The sequence below is a fragment of the Triturus cristatus genome, chromosome 10, assembly GCF_964204655.1.
Source record: "Triturus cristatus chromosome 10, aTriCri1.1, whole genome shotgun sequence".
In the NCBI taxonomy this organism is placed as follows: Eukaryota; Metazoa; Chordata; class Amphibia; order Caudata; family Salamandridae; genus Triturus; species Triturus cristatus.
In genome coordinates this window covers 379,194,787-379,216,906 of record NC_140593.1, presented here as the reverse complement: position 1 = coordinate 379,216,906, position 22,120 = coordinate 379,194,787, and the positions used below count along the sequence as shown (strand labels likewise).

The following is a 22,120-nucleotide window of genomic DNA, read 5'->3' as shown; positions in this document are numbered from 1 at the left end:
TTGGGGCCGTTATGGAGATTAAGCAAGCTATTGCCCAGAGTTGCAGAGTGGGACCCATGAGTAGAATAGGCACCGAGGCGAGAATTAACAGGTCTGAGGAAATTGAGCCCAAGACCCGCCGAGGCGGGAATTGAACCCTGGTCCCGGGCCAGACCTCTGCATCAGGGTCTGCCGCTCTAACCATTGAGCCACACTTCTCCATTAAAGCCACCATTTCCCCTTAATGTCGAAGACATCATCTGCGCCAAAAACCCCCTCTGTGTCAAAAGCGTCATTGATGGCTAGCGCCAGTGGCTTGGAGCAGCCTATTCTCCAGCACTTGCAGGAGGAAATGGATGCTCACCAAAGCGGCTCTTCATCCACCCACCAAAGGGAAAATAAGTTGCCACTGATGCCTATTGAGACTGTCAACTAAGAGAAGTTATCTATTGAGGAGCAAATTCCCTAGGAACCCGCACCTCCTCCAAAGCATAAGACATAAGGCACTAGCCCCCTCCAGCTTGATCTCTTCCATCTCCTTCCCCTCTTGCTCCTCCTCCTCTTGCTCCTCCTCCCTCACTGCCATCACGATATGTGCCAGCCCCTCCAGCTTCATCAGAGGGGTCACAACACTTTTCCTATGGGCAGGGCAGCCCATTGTCTCCACTGGAACCTTACAATGCCCCCATCATCCTGAACCCAGGGACGACCCATGGGACTACTACAAAGTTAATCCCCAGCTGATACAAACACTGATCTATACTTGGTAAAACCTTCCCCACTTGCTGACAGTACCTCGTACCAGGAGGTTATACATAGGATGGCTACTTTTCATAAAGTATATATGCACATTATTCAGAAAGACAAGGACCTCCTAGTTGAAACAGTTTCAGAGACCCAGTGTACCCTCCAGTTCCTCCCGATGCTGAAAGGGAAGCTCAAGACAGCACCAGAGACCTTAAAAAAGCGAGGCAAGGCTTGGGCCACCAAACTTGTGGTCAACAAAAAATCTAAATCCTCACCCAATGACCTGCCTTACTTCTGTGGCCACGTTCTCCCGGACTCATCATGCTTCACATAGCGCAGAAACATGCTAATGCACAGGGTACCGGGGATGCTCCATCTCCTGATAAAGAGCGTAAAAAGATTGAATGCAAGCGGGTAAGAGGGTGGCAGTTTAATCAGCCATGCACTGGGGATTGCTAACTAGTTGGCCTGCTCTCCCGATACTAGATGAGTGTATTGGGGTGAGATGAAGGAACTCCTACAACTAAGTCCTGAACACTATAGGGAGTGTGGGCAAGAGCTGGTTACGGAAGTCAAATCCATCTCAAAGGCCACCATCTGCTGCGCTCTTGATGCAGCTGACACTGTGACTGAAAAATGTTAAAACCAGCATCCTGGTCAGGCGGCATGCCTAGTTCTGTGTCTCTGGCTCTAAGCCAGAAGTACAGCATCATCCGCTGAACCTGCCATTTGATAGTGAACACCATTCAGACCTCGGGTAGGTCAGATGCTAGAAAAACCAAAGCAAAAAAGACAGGGATACAATCGAGGCAATGTGTGCCCTTAGGACTTGCAGCCCTCGAGGGTCCTTTCACAGGCCACAGTACAGGGGATGCCGCTAGACCACTTCCTGTTAGAGGCAGCAACAACAGTACTACCAACTGTAAAAACAAGCGTATTCACAGGGAGGTTACAAGGGTAACGCCACCAGAAGGAGGGCTCAAGGAGTTTTGGACGAAAGGAGCCACCTCTTCCAAGCAGTGATTCCCTTCCACTCTGCCCCCTATCATACTGCATCTGTCAGGGGAAGTCTACAGGTGTTTCTCCTGTACTGGGAAGAGACCTCCGACCAATGGGTCCTCTACATCATAAAACATGGTTACTGCCTGGAGCTCACTGGATCCCCACCAAACATCCTAACCTGCAGACATACCCTTACCACCAGTGCTTTATTCAGGAAGACGTTCTGGCTCTTGTCCACTAAGCAGCAATAGAACCAGTACCAATGCAACATCACTGCAAGGGTGTGTACTCCCTGTAATTTCTCGTTCCCAAAGAGGACAGGTTTTGATGGCCAATATCGACCTGAGGCCAGCAACTAGCACATCCTCTCAGAACATTTCCACATGGTTGTTCTGCCAGATGTCATCCCTGTGCTGCAGTAAGGTGACTTCATGATGTCCAACGTCTCGTGGTAAGTGGTCAACCTTATCAGTTCAAAGTGTTGCCATTCGAGGTCACCATAGTGTTCCTAATGCCTCGATGTGGTAGCCATCCTCTTCATAAGAAGCAGCATTCACATATTCCCCTTCTTAGAAGAGTGGCTAATCAGGAGTGCAAGCAAAGAAGTGTCTCGCTCTCACCCACATCACTATGTCCCTCTTCCACAATTTAAGCTTCACTATAAATTCTTCTGCCCCTCCAGATTCAAGCCTTAACTAGGAGCAGTTCTGAATACAGTCACCGGCAAGGCTTGCCCCAGTCAGACAAGAGTACAAGCATTCCAGCAGTTACTGCTTCTTTTTTGCCAAATTGTCAATTGACGGTCAGAACATTTATGCTCCTCCTAAGAATGATGGCCTCATGCATAGCCATAGTTCCCTAAACATGCTTCACATGCATCAACTCCAACAATGCTTGTCCGCACAATGGGCACAAGTGATGGGTTACTAGGAAGATTTAGTCCTGATACCTACCTGCTGTCTGCTGTGGAAGTTACATCAGCAGTTTGTTGCAGGGAAGCTTAATAGAAGCTGCTCCGCTGGTGATCATCAGCACAGGCACCCCGCTCTCAGGGTGAAGAGCGCATCTTCAGCAACTGACCATTCTGGACATGCCATCACCACAACACAGGGTAGTCACGTAATGGGGTATCTTTATGAAAGGAAAGGGTTTGTAAACCCGAAGATTCTCCGGTCTCGGCTAATGCCAGGTTCAGTAGGTTTCTGCGGCTTTTGGCAAACCCTTTCCTTTCATAAAGATACCCGATTACGTGACTACCCGCCCTGAGGAAGCCCTAGGCCTGATGGCCAGTTAGGGGGCGAAACACATGTTGGCTGTGCCATCCCTTTTTTTTTCTAGCAGATGAATAAAAGCACGAATATCTTACCATTACCATCGGATCTATTTGCATCAATTGGATATTTCATCCTAATTAACTTAAAACTTATACTCTTGCCCCGATACACCTACAAAATCCTACTTCAAATTAGGGGGATAGGGGCCTCTCCCCCTGTTTCTGGGCCAGAACCAGTACAAGAAGGATACATGCTTATTACATGACTAGTAAGGGATGAGGATCTTTTTCCCCTCACCTACATGCAGACTCCATGATAGAGATACCCCTTTTCCCTACTGCCAACAGTCTATAATTTGCGACTTTCACTGGAGCATGAAGAGGCACCTTGCATTTCCTGCCTCACCTTAAAGCAAAGACACTCCAGTACCAATGGATTGGCACCTGTCTCAGAGTACTTTGTTGCCGGAAAGAAGATGCCCCTGATCTCTTTGGGAACCAAGACGTTGAGGTAGAGCCACAGCCAGAGACCTCGGGCCACCTGGCCCTTTACTTCAGCCGAGAATCAGGCTCTCACTCTGACTTCGAGGCAGAAGAGCCTCATCTCATCCGACTGAAAATGTCAAATGTGAGTACCAATGCTCCCCCTCACCCCCCCTTCCGCCACCACCCCAGCATCAATGGGCCAAGCCCTGCCCTAGAAAGGGTCAGACATTGATCCCCGAAGCCAACATTCAGGCTTCCAGTCTGCCACTGACTTAAGTTCATGGTCAGCACAGAACAAAGGGCTCGGAACAGAGTCCGATCCAACCACCAGCACAGAAGCAGCCGCTCCAGACCCAGCCATTAACACCCACAGCGCCTTTTGAAGCTGGCACCGAAACATGTCTCGGCTCCCAAGACTACTTCAACGTAGAAACAGAATCACCCTCAGTGTCGAAGCAGTTGGTGCCCAAAGCCATGTTGCCTGCGGGCCCTGAGGACCAAGAGCAGCCCATCCTGCTCCTGCTCCAGGAGTAGGTCATGCTCGACAACGACGCCTCACCATCATCCCTCAGACCAAGCCACCTGTGAAGGAGCAAGGCTTTCTTTCTTGCAAATTAAAGCTGACTTTTGAAGAGGCGCTTGCTTCAGAACTTTCTCCTTCACCCAAGTTGAGGAAGCATCATAAAAGGGCACTCGTCCAGCAACTGCTTCATCACCCTGTACTTCCTCCATCTCTTCCTCCCCTACCACCCCCTCCACAACCCCCTCCTCAAACTCCCTCAACAGAGTGATCACCATGCTTCACCTATAGGAGCCACTCGTACCGCCTTGATACGTACAAGTCACTGTTTGACCCAGATTTCAAGACGACGCATGGGATTAATTTGCCAGCAACTCACCTACAGATACAGACCCATTCCTCTACCCCACAAAGCCATCCCCTTCCGATGATACTACTCGTATCACAAAATCATTAGCAGGGCTGCTTCCTTCCGCAAGGTATAGTTATCTAGGGTTCAAGAGGATGAGTGCTTCCTTATGGAGACACTCTCCTTAATCCCAAAAGTTGGTGCTTTTAATTTCAGTGCTGAATGGCATGCTAAGACCTGCACTCAAAACCTTTGAAGACCATGTAAAAGCCAGAGTAGTGACCTTGAGGGTTGATGAAAAGTACCCTCTGACCTACCCTATATCCAGGGCAAACATCCATCACGGTTTCTGGTGGGTCATACGGCATGAAAGCGCACAAATGCACAGGTCATTGTCGATGCTCATCTGATAGATAAAGAGAGCAGAAAATTGATGTGGCAGGGAAATGCATCACCGCGCTAAGGACAAACCAGTGCAGAATTTAAAAATTCCATTGGGCTGCTCTCATGCTATGACCGAGGCCACTGGGATGAGATGGAGGAGCTCTGCCTACATCTCCCAAATAAGCTCAAGAAGCAGAGTCGCATACTTGTCTCGGAAGGGAAGCTTCTTTCCAACACACCATCTGCTGTGCCCTAGACACAGCTGTAATGGCAGCACGGTCATTAACTCAAGTGTTCTGATTAGACGCCAGGCCTGGCTGCATGTTTCTGATTTTAAACCAGAGGTACAACAGCCTCTCCTCAAACTGCCTTTAGATGGGTAGCACCTCTTTGGACCACAAGTTGATGAGATGCTGGAATAAATCAAAAAGGGCATGGACACCGCAGCAGCGATGAGAGCTCTCCCAACACATTCTCCACAGGGCTCCTTTTGAAGGTCTCAATATAGAGAGGGCTCCAGACAACCTCCTCCGAGGCATCTCCCTCCTTATGGAGACAGCAGCACAAACAAACGCCATTACGGGGCTATTCCGTGGGAGGTTATAAGGTAAGTAACTCCAGAGTCACAGATAGAGGGGCCACGGCTAAAGCATCTCCCCCATGCCCCCCCAGCAAAGCAGTGACTCCATCGCCGATCACATTATACCGGTCGGGAGAAGACAGAAGGGGTTTCTCCCCGATTGGCGAAGGATCGCCTCTGATCAGTGGGTTCTTTCTATCATCAGCCTTGGATACTGCTTAGAACTCAGTGCAGCCCCACCAAACATTCCTCCCCGCAGCCACGCCCTTTCCCCAGAACACCAGCGCCTCCTTCAGGAGGAAGTATATTCACTCTTTCGCAAAGGGGCCATAGAGCCCGTGCCACTCCACCACTGCAGCAAGGGAGTGTACTCCCTGTACCTTCTCTTCACCAAAATGTACGGGTCTCTCAGATAGATCCTGTACCTCAGGTCCCTCAACAAATACTTCCCGTCATAGCACTGCCACATGGTGACTCTCCAAGATTTCATCCCTCTACTGCAGAAAGACGACTTCATGACTGGATCTTGACTGAACTAGTAATGCTGGCCACTTAACAGAGACCAAAGTACTGCCCTTTGGACTCACTGCTACGTCCTGGGTTTTCATAACTTTTCTTATTCTGGTAGCTGCTCATCTCAGCAGACCTGCTCAGCAGGATGCAGCAACAAGTGGGACCTCCACCTGCAGATCCTACTTTCAAACTTCCATTGTTGGGAGTTTCCTGATGTAGACCTCCTTGCCGCCACCAAGAACACCCAAGCTTTGCTTCCATGCACCCACACTCCATGAGCAAGGCACTATGAATTAACTGGTCAGGCGTATTTGCGTATGATTTTCCGCTTCTCTTACTTCTTCTGTTTGTGGTTTGAAGGCTTCAGCAAACATCCCTCAATCTCATCTTGGTTGCACCCGCCTAGGCCACACAGCCACTGTTGACCACTCTCAAGCAGAGCTGGGTACTCTCAGACACCCGAACCCCAAGGAGCTAAATCTTGCAATTTGTTTGAAGGTAGGTTGAGGTAGCCAAATTCTGAGTGTATGACCATCCTTAATGAGGCCGGCAGGCCTACAATGAGCACATGATATGCAGCTAAATGGAAGAGGTTTTGTGCACTACAGTAGTCCCAGCCACACCATCCCTCTCAATACAGCAATCCAAGACATTGTTATCTGCTTCTCTTGCTAAAGTCAGGCCTCGCTTATACATCCATTAGACTTCACTTAGCTGCCATTGCTTACCTTGCTGCTTACAGATGACATACTTCACCCGTCAAAGTTCTAATCATTAAGGTCTTCATGGAACAGACAAACAGATGCTTACAGGGTAAGTACCGTTTTCCTTATTATGTTAAAACTTAATATAAATTCATTTCCTATATATTTATTTAAAATGTACAGAAAATGCTACAGCTCTATTCACTTCATTTTGAAGTATATCTTTGCTTTAAATATATTAAATAAAAGGCCTTTTTTTAAAGTGTAAGTGAAAAAATAAATTTCGACCTAAATAAAAAAATGATGCATTCTATTATTAATAATTAAGTGATTAAAATTATAATTAAAAGTAATATAATTATATTTTATTAAAAATTTACCTCGATTTATAAATGCAAAATAAGGCTGATACTAAGTTTGTTTTTGATATATATATTTTTTTATAACATTGTTCTATTTTCCCTACCGCCATTATTTTCCATGGTAGTGTGTTGCAGTACCAGTGATGGGCATGTGTAGTGCTGGATTAGCAGCTATTTCCGTTTTTAGGTCTCGCGCCTAGCGTTGCAGTGCGTAGCACTGGTCGCGCAGCGAGAGACCTCTTGCACGGGGTTTCAAAACAGACCTAGGAATCGCACACGCTCGTGCATGTGCTTTTTTTTTTTGTCCACGCTATTGGCCTTTGCGTGTGTCTTTTTATCAAAGACAGCACGCAATTGGCCAAAGGCGGGCGCATTGCTCCGCCCATGGCCTATTGGTGTCTATTACGCGCACCACCGCCATGTGGTTTCAATTATCGTACCCAGACACGGGCGCGATAATTAAAACCGAATGGCTCGCTGTGGCGCGCGCATGCGCACCACTCGTGTTTTTTAACTTTCAGCGTGTCGTAATTGTATTTCTGCCAAGTGCGCTGTCCAAGCAAGGGCCGGCTCTGATAGCAAGACAGTTTTTTTTTTTAAATGTACGAGTAATATGATATAACGTTGGTAACAAGCCACTGGTTTCGATTCCGTGCTTGTTAATTGTGTGTTTGCATCTCTGGCTTTGCATGCAGTTTACCCGCGGAGGCAATGTATCAACTGTGAACTGCTGGAAATGCAGTGTGGGAAGTACTGTTCACTGGGTGCTTTTGTGGTTTTCTGAGCATCAGTGACGTCTGCGTGGTGTTAGTCTGTTGCGTACAATGTACAGAACGGCACCAGGCGCCGAATCGGTCTGTCTGGCTCCATGTTAACTCGTTTGATTAATCGGAAGCAGATGCCCCAGCTTAACAAGTTAAAAGGCAAGTAAACGAAGCAGGACACCTCAAAAACCGGTACTCTTATAGATGGAATTGCCGCTAATGGATCACCTCCGGTGTGAAAGGTCTGTTAATGTAGCTGTAGCCTCTGCATAGGCCTGCACTGAAACTGACGCGTCGAGGGACACTGCCACCACATCTCAAGACGTCACGAGAAGAGTAAGTAGGCGCCAGATATGCTAGAGAAAAGAGATGGGATTGTAGTACTGAGCACCACTAATCACGCTGTGCGGATGCTCGCGCTAGCACGTTTAGTGCTATGTAAGTGTGAATTTATATTTCTAGAGAAATCTTTCTTTGTAACACACTTGTTTATTTATTTTTCATATCCAGTTTTCCCCATGAATCTTCTGGCCTACTAAAAGCGAAAACACATTTGGGGTGTTTGAGTGAATGCCCCTTTTTCGGAATAAAGGACCACATTTAATGGTTTGGGCTTGTGTTGACCTGATTCCTAGTGCGCCCTGTGAAATATTTAGCTGTAGATATGTGCCCGCCAGTGCTTTCTGTTTGCTAGCCTGCCTGCTGATGTTCTTTGGATGTTGATTTTGGTAAAGAGGGTTTCACAACATTTGTTAATGAAAAAGTGGATGCGTGTCTGTGGGGGATTGTCGGTGGTTTTGGTGTTTAGGAGGGTGACAACGGAATTTACCTGTGCCTTAGTAGCAGTTGGGTGCTTCGAGGAAGTTGGGGATTCTTTTTGATAAAGAATGCTGTTTTTGGTGGGACGGGGTGAATGGGGAGTTCCGATGAATGCAGCAGTGATTTACAATCCAGGCTGAATCTGGTTTTATCTATTTATATAAACGTCTGTCTCTGGCCTGGTTTCTCTTGGCTTCGAATTTTCTAGTTGCAGGCTTTTGCACACCATTTAAACTGCTAAAGTTAGGCCAGACTGTATTTGGAGTGATGTATGTTGGTCCTTAAGAACTGTGCTATGGTTTTGTAAATTAACAATGCTTCAGCGAATGTGCCGTTGGTGTGTTGCTACACTGGGTACATTATAGAGGTAATTCACTGTGTAAAGTTCGCAGCCTGCAAACGCTGTGATTAAATGAAAATTTCATCCGCCTCCTCTGACCAAAGATGAGATCACCTCCTCTGTAGTAGAATCTATAGCTTTCCACGTGCCTGTCGGGGATCATGGCTGTACACAGGCCTCTGAACGGATCCTGGGGCTGGCCTGGTAGAATTGCTCCTTGACCTGTTGATATGAGAAAGTACATCGGTCTCCTCCCGAGAGTCTCTTCCTCCTGCAGTCTCGTGTGCAATGAAATAATTTTCTGCAGTGAATGCAGAAACCACTCTTGCTTGGGCATACGCCGTCTGCGGCATTGCAATAAGAAACTGTATCCAGTGTGACACCGGAGCAGGCACCGTGGAGTCACTTTGTTTCTTGCTTTATGGCGCCATGTTGTATTGGGCTCTAGTAACTAATTTCATGGCGTGATGAACAATCCTTCTTTCTACACATCACTTGTTCACCAGTGTGGAAGAAGGGACATTACACGTCTACCTCGGCAGATGGGAGAGTTTCCTCGAACCAGTGCTTGTTGTATTTTGCACTCTCTGTTCCCAACGTTATCCTTTTCCCCTTCCTTCCTTCCGTGCCTCGTCTCTCTGTTTTACTTTCATTTTCAGTCGTTTTCTTTCATCTTCATTAGACTATATCAAGGTCACGTTCAGTCCATTTCACAGCAGAGAAAGGTGCGATAAAAACAGAAAAGTAACAATATGCAGCAGACCCGCTGTTAGCCTGCTGCAGCAGAGAAGTCATAGATTGTATGGGCATGGACCCTGGATTATGTCCCCTTCACGGAGATCTGGTATATGGCTGTCGGTAGTTGAGCGACAAGGTAAGAAATGTGGGGGCGGTATTCCAGGTTAAAGGTTGTGCTGTTAGTGCTCGGGGGTCGGTGGGGGTGGTGTGGGTGTCTGTGGGGGGGAGGGGGCGATGTCAATCCGTTCAGGATCTGACGGTTTTTCTACTAATTAGGCCGATAAGATAGCTGGCGTATTCAAGCGCCAGGTATACATCTCTCACAGATGCACATTTCACGCGGACTGGCCGTCGGCGCGCACTTCTTGCATCCTGATGGGCTGTCGCTCCAGCTCACATTCATCTCGGCTGTACAGCGCACTGAAGCATGACGAGGCGCTGCTCTTCGTGAAGCAGCTATTAACTGAAGTTCACTCCCTCTGCCAGGCAGTTAATGTTGCATTCCAAGGGCTGGGAGATGAAAGGTGTCTGCAGATGCTGGACAGGTAGGGAACTCTAGGGTACTCAGAAGAGGAGGGCAGCGTGGTCCATGTAGGGAGCGCAGGGCCACCCACCTTTCTTTTAAGAACAGGCTTTCTCTAGCCTCCACTCTCTTCCACGTGCCCCTCGCCTTCTCGCGATGCTGGACAGGTAAGGAGCTCTAGGGTACTCGGAAGAGGAGGGCAGCATGGTCTATGTAGGGAGAGCAGGGCCACTCACCTTTCTTTTAAGTACAGGCTTTCTCTAGCCTCCACTCTCTTCCACGTGTCCATCGCCTTCCAGCCCATTGTCTCCCTCTTTCTCTCTCCCCCTCACTCATGTATCTTCTTATTCCGTCTCCCTTGCTCTCTTTCTCGTGATCTCCTTCCACAACATTTTCTTTCCTCCTTTATCCCCATGTCCCTTTTGCGCTTTTCTTCTCTCTCGCCTTTCCCCATGACTATGCTCCTCTCTTTCCAAGTGGTTACTCCTTGTCCCTTCCCCTTTCCTCTGCTTTTCTCTACTTTTCCTAGGCTTTGTGGCTCCTTTTTGTAACCTGAATGTTTGAGCTATTGGTGTTGCATTATTATTAGCAATGCCAATAGCTCAAACTTTAATTATGCGAGACCTATTGCATTGCAAATGCTTGTTGTCAGTAGTAATTTACACTCATAAGTTTGGCTCCTTTCCCTTTTTAGGTTGAGCCTAGCGCAGCGCGCATGCATTGCTCTGCGAGACTTTATGTAGGGACTTTAAAAATCTCACCGCACGCTCGTGCGTGTGCTTTTGGTTTTGTCCCAGGCTATTGGCCTTTGTGTGCGTCTTTTGAACAAAGACAGCACGCAATTGGCCAAAGGCGTCTTTTTGTCCCACCTTTTTGTCCCAATGTTCACGCCCACGGCCTAATACTTGCGGTTACGCGCAGCAGCAGCAGCATATGTTTCCAATTATCGTGCCCAGACGCGGGTGCGATAATTGGAAACATATGCTGCTGCTCGCAACCGCGTGCGCACACCAGCAGCTCCCGCATCTCGTTTCGTTCCTCTGAAGAATGTCTCTGGGAAAGGCAATGACCCCCTCTTCTTCCGCCATTGAGATTAGCCGATAAGGTCTCCTCTGTACTTCTGTTCTTTCCACCGTCTCCACACACTGGGTACGGGACAGACTTCTCAAACGTGCCACGGACTACTCTCCACATCTGATGGCATACAGTGGTCTGGATCCTCCTCCGCCATATTGGAGTGGCGTTTGTTTAATGTAAGGCAGTCAGGTGTTCTAGTTAAAAGAGTATGTGTAATAAAAATGTGTAAGTAAATGTTTTTGTAAGTATGCATATGTTTATAAATTAGTAGTAAAATGCGTTTCAACAAATACTTGCTTAAAAGTAAAAAGTAGGCTTTACTATTCGATAGCGCAAGTAAGCTATAACCCCGACTGTCTCATACTTTTGTGTATTAAAATTATAAATAAAGATGCTGTTTTTTGCCGCAGAATTTCTGCCGGTCTAATAAAATTGCTGTTTCGCTATGGTCGCCGTGCTCTCACAACGGGGACCAATCCTCCGTGGGTTCTTTCTATTTCTGCTTTAGTTAACGTTTGACATTGTGCAGATTGCAGAACTCTGCTTAGCGGATTTGAGTCATTGTCTAGCTGCAGTCACCGTTCAAAAAATAAACGGCCCCAGAGTGCGTCAGAATTCATAAACCTGGATGTGCTGTTTTTTTTTTTTTTTTACATGTCCCAAAAGGGGAACGTCTGACGTGGCTTCAGAGAGGAAAGGCTGGTGCCGACAGAGATGGCGCCGCTCATAGTGAACACGTTATCTGCAGCAAAAGTAACTGTTTGTAAGAGGGAGCGGTATAAATGAGCATGATATGAATGGCTCTTCCTATGATAGTTCCCCCCCCCCCCCCCCCAACGCTCGCACACCGTGCTTCCGGTACCCCTGCTTGCTCCCTATCTCTACTCTTTGCCCCGCTCTCACCCCATGCTTCCGGTGCCCTCTAACTGTCCGGGTCTATGCCACTGGACCCTGCTTGCTTCCTGTCTCTACTCTCTGCCCCCCGCCCCTGCTCTCACCCCGTGCTTCTGGTGCCCTCTGCCTGTCGCCTGTCCGGCTCTATGCCACAGCACCCTGCTCCCTAGCTCTACTCTCTGCCCCCCTATCCCCCGCTCTCACCAACTGTTTCCAGTACGTTCTACCTGCTCAGCTCTATGCCATAGCACCCTGCCTCTACTGTCTGCGCCCCAACGCTCACACCCCGTGCTTCTGGTGCCCTCTGCCTGCCCGGCTCTACGCCACAGCACCCCGTTGCCTGTCTCTGGTCCAAATCCCTGCTGCATACCCATGCTATTGGCCCTGTCTGCTGTCTCTGTCTCTCCTTTCCTCATTCCTCCCCGTGCTTCGGTGTCCTCTGCCTATCCGACTCTATGCCACAGCACCCTGTCTCTGTCCCACCCCCTACTGCATTCCCATGGCTAGGCTCCCTGCCCCTACTCCCCACCATAGCTACTATCCTCTATCGCTGCACTCTCCCCCTATCCCTTGCTCTGCCCAACATATCAACCTTCCTGCCACTGCTCTGTCACTTCCCCTGCACTCGGTCCTCGCTTCCTGGCCCTCTCTCTGCTACTACACATTGGCCATGCTCCCTGCCCCTTCCCTCTACCACTACACTGCCCTTATCCTGCCCTTGCCCTGTAGTCTGCACTCTGCCATAATCCCTGTACACCGTCTCTCCCTCACTCTTTCCTTGTGTCACGCCCCAACGCCCCCCCCCCCCCCCCCACCCCAATTAATATTTCACTATCTACTGTACAATCATTTGCTCCTGGGTTATTTAGGATTCCCGTCCTAATTAGTATGAAGCTTGGTAACCTACCCATCATCATTAGGGGCCTGAGTCTGAGTCACAGTTTAGCAGGGTCTAAGTAGCCTCACCTCATAGCTAAAAGGGAGAGGAGTTGGCAAAACGGCTACAGCGGTCGACCTTGAATCTGGGTAACTGAGTTCGAGACTCGACAACGACACTGAACATCCTGTGATTCTGGCCAAATCACGTAATCTCTCCGTGCCTAACCAAAAAACATTATCACGGAGATTTTAAGATATTACAACAGAATAATTTTATTTTTCTAAAAATTGTATAACTGTCAAATATAACTGTTTTTTCCCCTGCACAACTTATTTTGTAATTCAAATGTTGCCAATAATTTTGCCAATCATATTTTTTAAAGATGAACAAATTGGTCCATTATTCCTATACATACTATTGTTGATATCTTGCACAAATACTTTCACAAGTGACCAACAATAAAACTATTTTACCAATACCAACACTTACACAAATATTACCATAACCAATCCGTATCACCTTTATAATCTTAATGTTTACTTCGCTTTTAAAGTACAACTATGTTAAGAAATGATTATTTCACATGCAGATTTAGTGAACTATAGTGCAAAGTAAATATAAACAATACTAATAACAAGGTAATAAAATCATGGAACAAAATGCTAAAGTGCTATTACAAAAACAGTAGGTTGCATTAAAAAAAATATTCCTACACATACACAATCTTTGCTTTACATCTATTTGCTATACAAAAATAGCCAATAGGTATCAACTTTAGGACCTTATAAATATTTAGCCATGCAACACTTTGTTACTGCACATAAGAATATCTGCTAGATAACTAAACACTTACAAGATACCAAAGGCGAGACCTATTGGCCATGCCAATGCTTGTTCACTAAGTGGAGATGTGTAATTCTACACTTTTATGTACAAGAGTAAATTACACATGTAAATTACTCACAAGTGTAAGTTATAATTGTTAATAGCCCCCCAAGTGGTGTTCTGAATGGACTCCCAGGTGAGCCAGAGATTATGAAGAGACTGTGCAGGGTTGATGAGATGGCCAGGGGAAGATGGGTAATCCCTGTGCGATAGGTAAATCCTCTTGAACCTGCAGGTTCTTGTAAGAGGAAAAACATAGATGGGTTTCATTCTATAGTCAAAAGCCACTTTTCTGAGCCTTCCCGTTTCAGAATGAAATATTCCACTGTTCTTTATTGCTTTCAAAATTAAATTTTCAGTGGCTTCCCATTGATGCTGAAGGGCCAAAACAAATTAGATGAGCCTGATCATGTGAACAGACAATAAATGTATTTATTTTCAGTTACGTGGTCTTTTTTTTAATGTTCCTGGAGCCCATAGGTAGCAAAGCGCTCCAGAAAGGTTGGGACTGTAAACTAGAGAACTGTGGCTTCTAGTAATTAACTTTAATGCATACTTTTCTTAGGAAGTGAAGACAAAATGCAGTGGGTATGCCGATGAGTTGGCTAACATGGAGTCAAAATGGAAAGAACAAATGAAACTTACTGAGAACTTACAAATGCAGCTCAAGGTAGTACAAGAAAGTAAGGTATGTGGGTCAATTACTTTATCAACTGGGTATGAAAAAGCTACAGATTTTTTAAAGTTTCTTTGTATTTATTAACGGTCTGTGTAGCATGAGTAGCTTAAAATAACAGACATTCATCTAGTGTCTTGCGACTTCATAAAGCATTTCCTAGGTTTGCTCTATCATATTTTATTATACTCCTAAATCTAAAAGAAACAAGTTAGTTATAGATTCCTTACCTCAGAATTACCCCCAGGCATCAGACTGGATCCGGAAAGTTTTTTCGTCAACAGTACCTATGCACGTTGGAAGGTGGCGTCGGTAGGCTACGCGTCCGTCGTTGGCGTCGTGGTTGCCTGGATGACGTCGCGGTAGCTACTTAGATGCCACCCTTGTGCGCTGATGTCAGTTCTTTCTTTTTCCGCGACAGCCAGTGCAGATCCGGGAAGAGCGGTACCTCCAGTCACTTTTTGACAGACTTTTTCTCGACTTTTGTTGATTTCTTTTTTGAGTCTTCGACTCCTAAGGTGCACGAAGGATCCCTGGCTTCAAACCATGCGGTTCCTTTCATCGGATGATGTCTGTCAGATCCGCACCGCGTGTGTCTCTTTTGCCTGGAGCGCGACCACGACCCCAAGTTGTGCTCAGACTGCCGGTTGATGGTGCCGCAGGCTTTGTGGGAGCGGTCCTGAAAGCTGCTCGAGCACCGGCATTCGTCCAAGTCTTCGAAGTCTTTGCACACTGGGTCGGGTAAATCAATGCATAAGAAGAAGTTGAAGAAGCATCGTCGCTCTTCGACTTCTCCTCGTCGGTTGGCCGACCCGACGAGGGACGCGATAGTGCCCCTCACACGGCTCCGCTTGCGGAGCCCGAAGAGTCGACTCCGCTTTTCCCTCCCTTTCCGGGACCCGGAGCGACTCCCACCCATCTATGTACATTCTACGAGGTGATGCACGCCATCTTTGGGCGGCCTGAACCCGCTGTTGCGCCTTCAGGCCCTGCGGATTTGGTTGCGGGGCCTATGCCTTCTCCCCCGGCGGCTCCTGCTGCCGCGGCTCCGGCCCCCCATGGATCCAGACCTGAATCCGGTTCGGCGCCGGCTGACCTGATTACGGCTACACCGGCGCCGCTTCCACTGGCACCACTACCGCGTTCGACGGCGGTCGGCCCCCCGGCTGGTGTCGACCCCGGCCTCCATCCCGACGTGGAGCCGGACCGGCGTAGAGTGGGCTTTTTGTGCCCCTGTTCACTCCTGGGGTTCCTTTTCCACCAGAATGGCACCCAGAGGATGAGGAGGAGGACTGGGAGGGGTCAGGGGACCCTCTGACTGACCAGTTGGACAGTGAACAGGACTGGAGAGAGGAACTGGGGGATGCCAGTGGTTTGGACACCTCCTCTGACCATGGCATGTTGTCTCCTCATACCGTGGCTACGGAGTAGGGAGCGTCATACGCAGTGGTGTTGCATAGGGCGGCCAAGGCTCTCAACCTCGAGCATCCTACGGTGGTGGTCAGGACTAACGTCCTGACAGAGGTGCTTCAACCGGCTGTGAGCTCTTCGTAGCCCTTGCTGCTGTTTAATGAGGCCCTCACTGATGTCCTTTTGGGCTCGTGGTCCAGGCCCAACACGGGGGCTCCCGTGGACAGGATGATTGCCCAACACCACCGCCTGGATGCGGGCGACCCCCACTTTCCTCTCCCAACACCCCACCCCGGAGAGCTTGGTGGTCCAAGCCTCCACTTCCAAAAGGGCATTCCCTACCGCACCACCAGAAAGGGAATCCAAGAAGCTGGACCACCCTGGAAAGAAGATTTGCTCTTCCGCCAGTTTAGGACTGTGGTTGGTAAACACCGCATGTCTCTTGGGCTGTTATTCCCGCTCGGTGTGGGATACGGTCGCGCAGGGGCTGCCTCAATGTCTGGAGGAGGCACGGGCAGTGCTCTCCCAGGCTGTTGCCGCTGGGAGGGATGCAACAAAGTTTACCATCCATTGTGGGCTGGACACCGCTAACTCTCTGGGCAGGACTATTTCAACGTCGGTAGCGCTTCGTCGCTATGCCTGGATGAGATCGACTGGCTTTTTGGGGGATGTCCAGAACACCTTGAAGGACATTCCTTTTGATGGCTGTCCCCTTTTTGGAGACAAAGCAGACAACGCTCTAGAGTCTTTCAAGGACTTGCGGGCTACGGCCAAGTCCTTGGGCATCCCCACCCGGCCTGCACAGTCTGCTTTTCGCCCCTTTCATGAATACGGAAGGGGTGCCTCCCTACGTCCCACCCAGAGCCACATGCCGCAGCAAGTTACCCAACCTTTGCATGGCCGAGGACGTGAGAACACCCGTTGTGGATCCGGGGGCCAGCGGGCGGGCCAGTCCACCAGCTCCCCGCCCTGCAGCAGCCTCCAAACCCTCCTAGTCTGACCTTTCAGGCCCATCAAACGCCACTGGGCAGCAGGATTCGCCATCACCTCCCCCATTGGTGCACCATCACGTCGGACAGGTGGGTTTTGCAAATAGTCCGAAGGGGCTACTCCCTCCCCTTCGAGACTACCCCTCCAGCCATGCCACCAAGATACCACAGCATGTCGGAGGATCATCTGGCCCTTCTCCAGAAGGAAGTTAAATCTCTTTTGGCCAAGGGAGCCATTGAGCGCGTTCCTGTCCTAGAAGTAGGTCATGGTTGTTACTCCCACTACTTTCTGGTCCCAAAGAAGGACAAGGGCCTGCGTCCTATCTCAGATCTCAGGGACGTCAATCGCTTCCTCAGGAAGAAGTTCAAGATGTTGACGCTTGCTCAGGTCTTGTCTGCCCTGGACCCGGAAGACTGGATGGTAGCGTTAGACTTGCAGGATGCTTATTTTCACATCCCCGTCCTGCTGGCCCACCGGCGTTACCTACTGTGCTCCCCTTTGGCCTTACCAGCGACCCTCGGGTGTTCACGAAAGTGATGGGGGTGGTCGCAGCTCATCTGCGCAGATCAAGGGTTTGTCTTCCCTTATCTCAACGACTGGCTGTTGAAGGCGGGCTCGCCCCAGGCAGTTGTCTCTCACCTCCAGACTATGGCCAACCTCCTGCATTCGCTGGGGTTCTCCATCAATGTGCTGAAGTTGCACCTGATTCCTTCTCAGATGCTCCTCTTCATTGGGTGGTTCTGCACACGATGCGGTTTCGGGTCTATCCTCCCGAACAGCGAGTGGGATATTCGGGCTATGATTCTGATCGTTCACCCTCTATCCCGTGTTCCGGTCAGAATGACCCTGAGGCTGCTGGGCCTCATTACCTCCTGCATCCTGCTGGTCGATCATGCCAGGTGGCATATGCGGGCTCTGCAGTGGGACCTAAAGTTCCAGTGGGCGCAGCATCAGGGGAATGTGTCTGATTGCGTCCAGATCTCGGAGGGTACCGCACGACAACTGAAGTGGTGGCTCACGAACCAGGCAGATCCCTCTCCCTTCCACAACCAGATCACACGGTGGTGACGAATGCATCCCTTCAGGGATGGGGCGGCCACATAGGAGAGGCAGAGATCAGAGGCCTCTGGTCTTCGGCGGAGTCTGGGCTCCACATCAACCTTCTGGAGCTCCGGGTTATTCGTCTTGCACTGAAAGCATTCCTTTCCTCTGTCCGGGGAAGACTAGTGCAGGTGTTAACGGACAACACCACTGCCATGTGGTACTGCAACAAACAGGGCAGGGTGGGGTCGTGGACCCTATGTCAAGAGGACCTCCGCCTCTGGACATGCCTGGAACATCAGGGCATATCCCTGGTGGTTCAAAACCTGGCAAGTTCTCTGAATGCCTGGGCGGACGAACTCAGCCTCAGGTGCATGATAGATCACGAATGGCGCCTTCACCCAGGGGTGGTTCAAGGTCTCTTTCGATAGTATGGAGAGCCTTGGTTAGATCTATTCGCCACCAAAGGGAACGCCCAATGTCAGCAATTCTGCACGTTGGAATTTCTAAGGCGGCACTCGCTAGGCAACGCTTTTCGGCGCGAGTGGAGTTGCGGTCTGTTGTACGCCTTTCTGCCTTTACCACCTCATCCCAGAGTGCTGAAGATGATCAGGCGCGACCGGGCCCAAGTCATTCTTGTGGCTCCGGATTGGGTACGAAGAGTCCGGTATCACGAGCTGCTCAACAAGGCCATCGATCCTCCGATCAGACTGCCTCTTCGGGAGGATCTTCTGTCGCAGCAGCAGGGGACGGTCGTCCACCTCCTTGCGTGGAGATTGAGCGCCGGCAGTTGACGTCTTTCGACCTGCCTCCTGAACTCTGTGACATAATCTTAGCAGCCAGGCGTCCCTCCACTTAGACGGTATAAGCCTGCCGGTGGAACAAGTTTGTGGCATGGTGCAAAGCAAAGGCTGTGGATCCCCTTTCTGCCCCTCTTTCTGAGGTTCTCTTGTTTCTTCTTTCTGTAGCCCAGCAGGGCTCTGCTCTGGGCACCATTAAGGGCTATCTTTCAGCCATCTCTGCCTTCCTTCATCTTCCAGATCAGCCTTCCCTTTTCAAGTCCCCAGTTGTAAGTCGCTTCTTGAAAGGCATAACTCATCTCTTTCACAACTGTCCTTTAAGCCTCTTGACTCTCAAAACTGCGTTCCTGGTGGCCATCACCTCTGCCAGACGAGTGAGTGAGCTCCAGGCGCTTTCTTCTAAGAGTCTTTTTCTCTCTGTACATCCAGACAAAGTTGTCCTTAGGACTTGTCCATCCATCCTGCACAAAGTTGTCACTGCCTTCCACATCGGGCAGACTATTACTTTGCCCACCTTCTTTCCGCCTCCTTTGAAAGAGGAAGAGAGGCTCCACCGTCTGGATCCAAAACATGCGCTTTCTTTCTATCTGGATCGCACATAACAGTTCCGGGTGGATGACCAGCTTTTTGTTGGCTACGTGGGTGCCACGAAAGGTCGGGCCGTCCACAAGCGAACCATTTCTCGATGGGTCGTTTTGTGTATACAAGCATGCTATTCTCTGGCTAAAAAGGAGCCTCCAGTGGGGCTACACGCCCATTCCTCAAGGGTGACGGCAGCCACTACTGCTTTGGGAAGAGGAGTTCCTCTACATGACATCTGTCAGGCAGCTACGTCGGCATTTCTGCACACATTTACAAAACACTACTGCCTGGACAGCCAAGTCCTGACAGACGGCTTCTTTGGCCGTTCTGTTCTCCAGGACTTTCTAGTGTGATCTTGGTTTGCAGACCCACCACTTGGGAAGGTATTGCTGGGGTATCTATTCTAAGGTAAGGAATCTATAACTAACATGTTTCTTTCAGATGAACAAGTTACTTACCTTCGGTAACGATATATCTGTACGAAACATTATTTAGTTATAGATTCCTTACTGCCCCACCCATCCTCCCCGTTCTACGAACTGATTTGTAGGGTTAAGGATGTCCTTTCAGACCCCTAGTTTTGTGCACCAGTGGTCAGTGTCTTGCATGGCTGTGCGTTTCTGGCGCATAAAGTCGTGTACAGAACTGACGTCCGCGTGCGAGGGCAGCGTCTAAGTAGCTACCGTGACGTCATCCCAGCGACCACATCCCGGCGACCACGATGCCAACGACGGACGCGGAGCTGACCGACACCACCTTCTGACGCGCAGAGGTACTGCTGCTGAAAAAACTTTCTGGATCCTGTCTGACGCCTGGGGGTAATTCTAAGGTAAGGAATCTATAATTAACTAATGTTTCTTACAGATATATCGTTACCGAAGGTAAGTAACTTGTTCGTCACAATATTGGGGTCAGCTATTTACCTAAAAATATTTTCAACCAAACTCTACTTTTTGAACTGCTTTTGTCATATCCAGTGGACTGTATGTGAAAGGTATTTTTGATCATTTTTTTGTTCGGAAGCTACGGCTATGCCACATTAGATTTCATTATGATTGTGGTGCATGATTGATTTCTGTGTTGGCTATCATATTTCTGGAACTGGAAATGTTTGACAGATACAAGTAGTTTATAGTAGGGAAGGGTGTAATTTTTTATCTACTTTCCTGGTCTAAGTGTTTCAGTACTTTTCTGTGGGTGTTTTAGGTCCAGCTAGAGATATCTATAGCTAGTAAGGACCTATTGTTACCAATACTTTAACATATAGGACTAATTAGCTCCCACTTTATACTGTGGGCTGTGTGGATGCATTTCTCTGCCTTTTATTGCAATGCATGAGGAACTAATTCCCCTCTTCAGATTGCACTGCATCCTCACATTCAATTATTTATCCTCTACATGCATTCTATAAACAAATCTTTTTTTACTGCTACATGCATTTTCTTTTTTTTATTAGCATTTTGTGCAATATGCATTTAAAGTACAAACAACATAAAGCCAAATAGTGCTGCATATACCAAATGGAGCATGTAATCTGTGTTTCACATATACCACGAAAAAAATCACTACAACAGTATGATCTAGTAAAGTTAACCACACTCACACTCCACAACCATAGAAGTTCCTCAGCATATAGTTCCAATTGCTCTTTGCGGTATACCATATCCGATAGCCATTGTAGTTTAGTAGGCACGGCATGTTTACTCAGTATATTGCAACATTCCTCTTAGCCAGCATCAGTGCCACTGCTATAAGTCTACAGTTTGCCAGCTGCAGATCGTTAATTAAAACAAGCAAGCACTGGTGCTTGCAACACCCCACCGGCTCCAGCACCATGTCAGCTAGGGCCCCCTGACCTGCATCCAAAAGCACCATATGGGGAGGCAGGACCACTCCAGATGCAAGAAGTCCACATCAGGCGTCCTGCCTCTCAAATAGTTAGCATCTTCTCTTGGACCACATTTGGTGGAAGCATTTGAAGTAAATTGTACTTAGATTACAGTTAGGGGTGATCATGCTAGTTTGTGCACAACAGAGCGCCCAATCATTCAGCTCTAACAAAGGGTCAAGTACCACATTCCATTTCTCCAGTTCTTGAGTCAGGGACTGTAGGCCTATCATTCTATACCAAGACATACAACTTGGTAATGACTCCCTTGCCCATGGTGCTAATCAGCTATTCATGTAGTGCACGGAGTGTAGGGGGTTCCTCCAGGAATTGAGGGTATAGCTCTTGTATGGCAGCACAGACACAGAAGTATAGGAAAGTCAGGATCTGGGTATGGCGTTGCGCATGTGAGATGTCTTCTTGGGCGATAAAGGTCCACCCCGGAGTAGACGTTTCCCATGGTTTTGATCCCTGCCTTGCCAATGATCTCCAGAGCTTGTGGGGCCTGTGTGACAGATAAGACCAGTTGGTATAACGGGGGGAGTTTACGGGTTTCCTGCAGACGCATGCCCCAGGTAGGTTCCACGCTTTCCTTGTGCAGGGAATGTTGTTGAATTAGGTCCTAGTAACATGAGTGCATTTGTATGATAGGATGGCATTCAGTGGGAGTGGGCAAGCATCATCATGTTGAGTTGCTAGGTGTGGAGTGTGAGGGGAGGTCAATAATGTGGGAAATAGGCTTGCGCACGCAAGTAATAGAGCTCCAAGTCTGGTGTGCTGAAACCTCTGTGCATGTATGGTGAAATGAACATGTTCTATCGAATCCTGGGTTGTTTCCCTACCCATCTCAGTGTTAAGTGTGTTCTGAGTGTTTTCATAGCAAGATAGGAATGTTAGTAAACCGATAAAGAAAC

The 22,120-nt window shown here is 48.5% G+C and overlaps 1 protein-coding gene across 12 annotated transcripts in view; it reads left to right on the top strand.

Annotated features, from left to right (window-relative positions):
- TAX1BP1 (Tax1 binding protein 1) overlaps positions 1 to 22,120 on the top strand; it is a 712,600-nt gene that overhangs the window by 486,818 nt on the left and 203,662 nt on the right. For all 12 annotated transcript variants that reach the window (XM_085631620.1, XM_085631618.1, XM_085631616.1 and 9 more), the window contains one exon: positions 14,385 to 14,507. In XM_085631620.1, the coding sequence (XP_085487746.1) occupies positions 14,385 to 14,507 (123 nt within the window). The remainder of the gene's footprint in view (positions 1 to 14,384; positions 14,508 to 22,120) is intronic.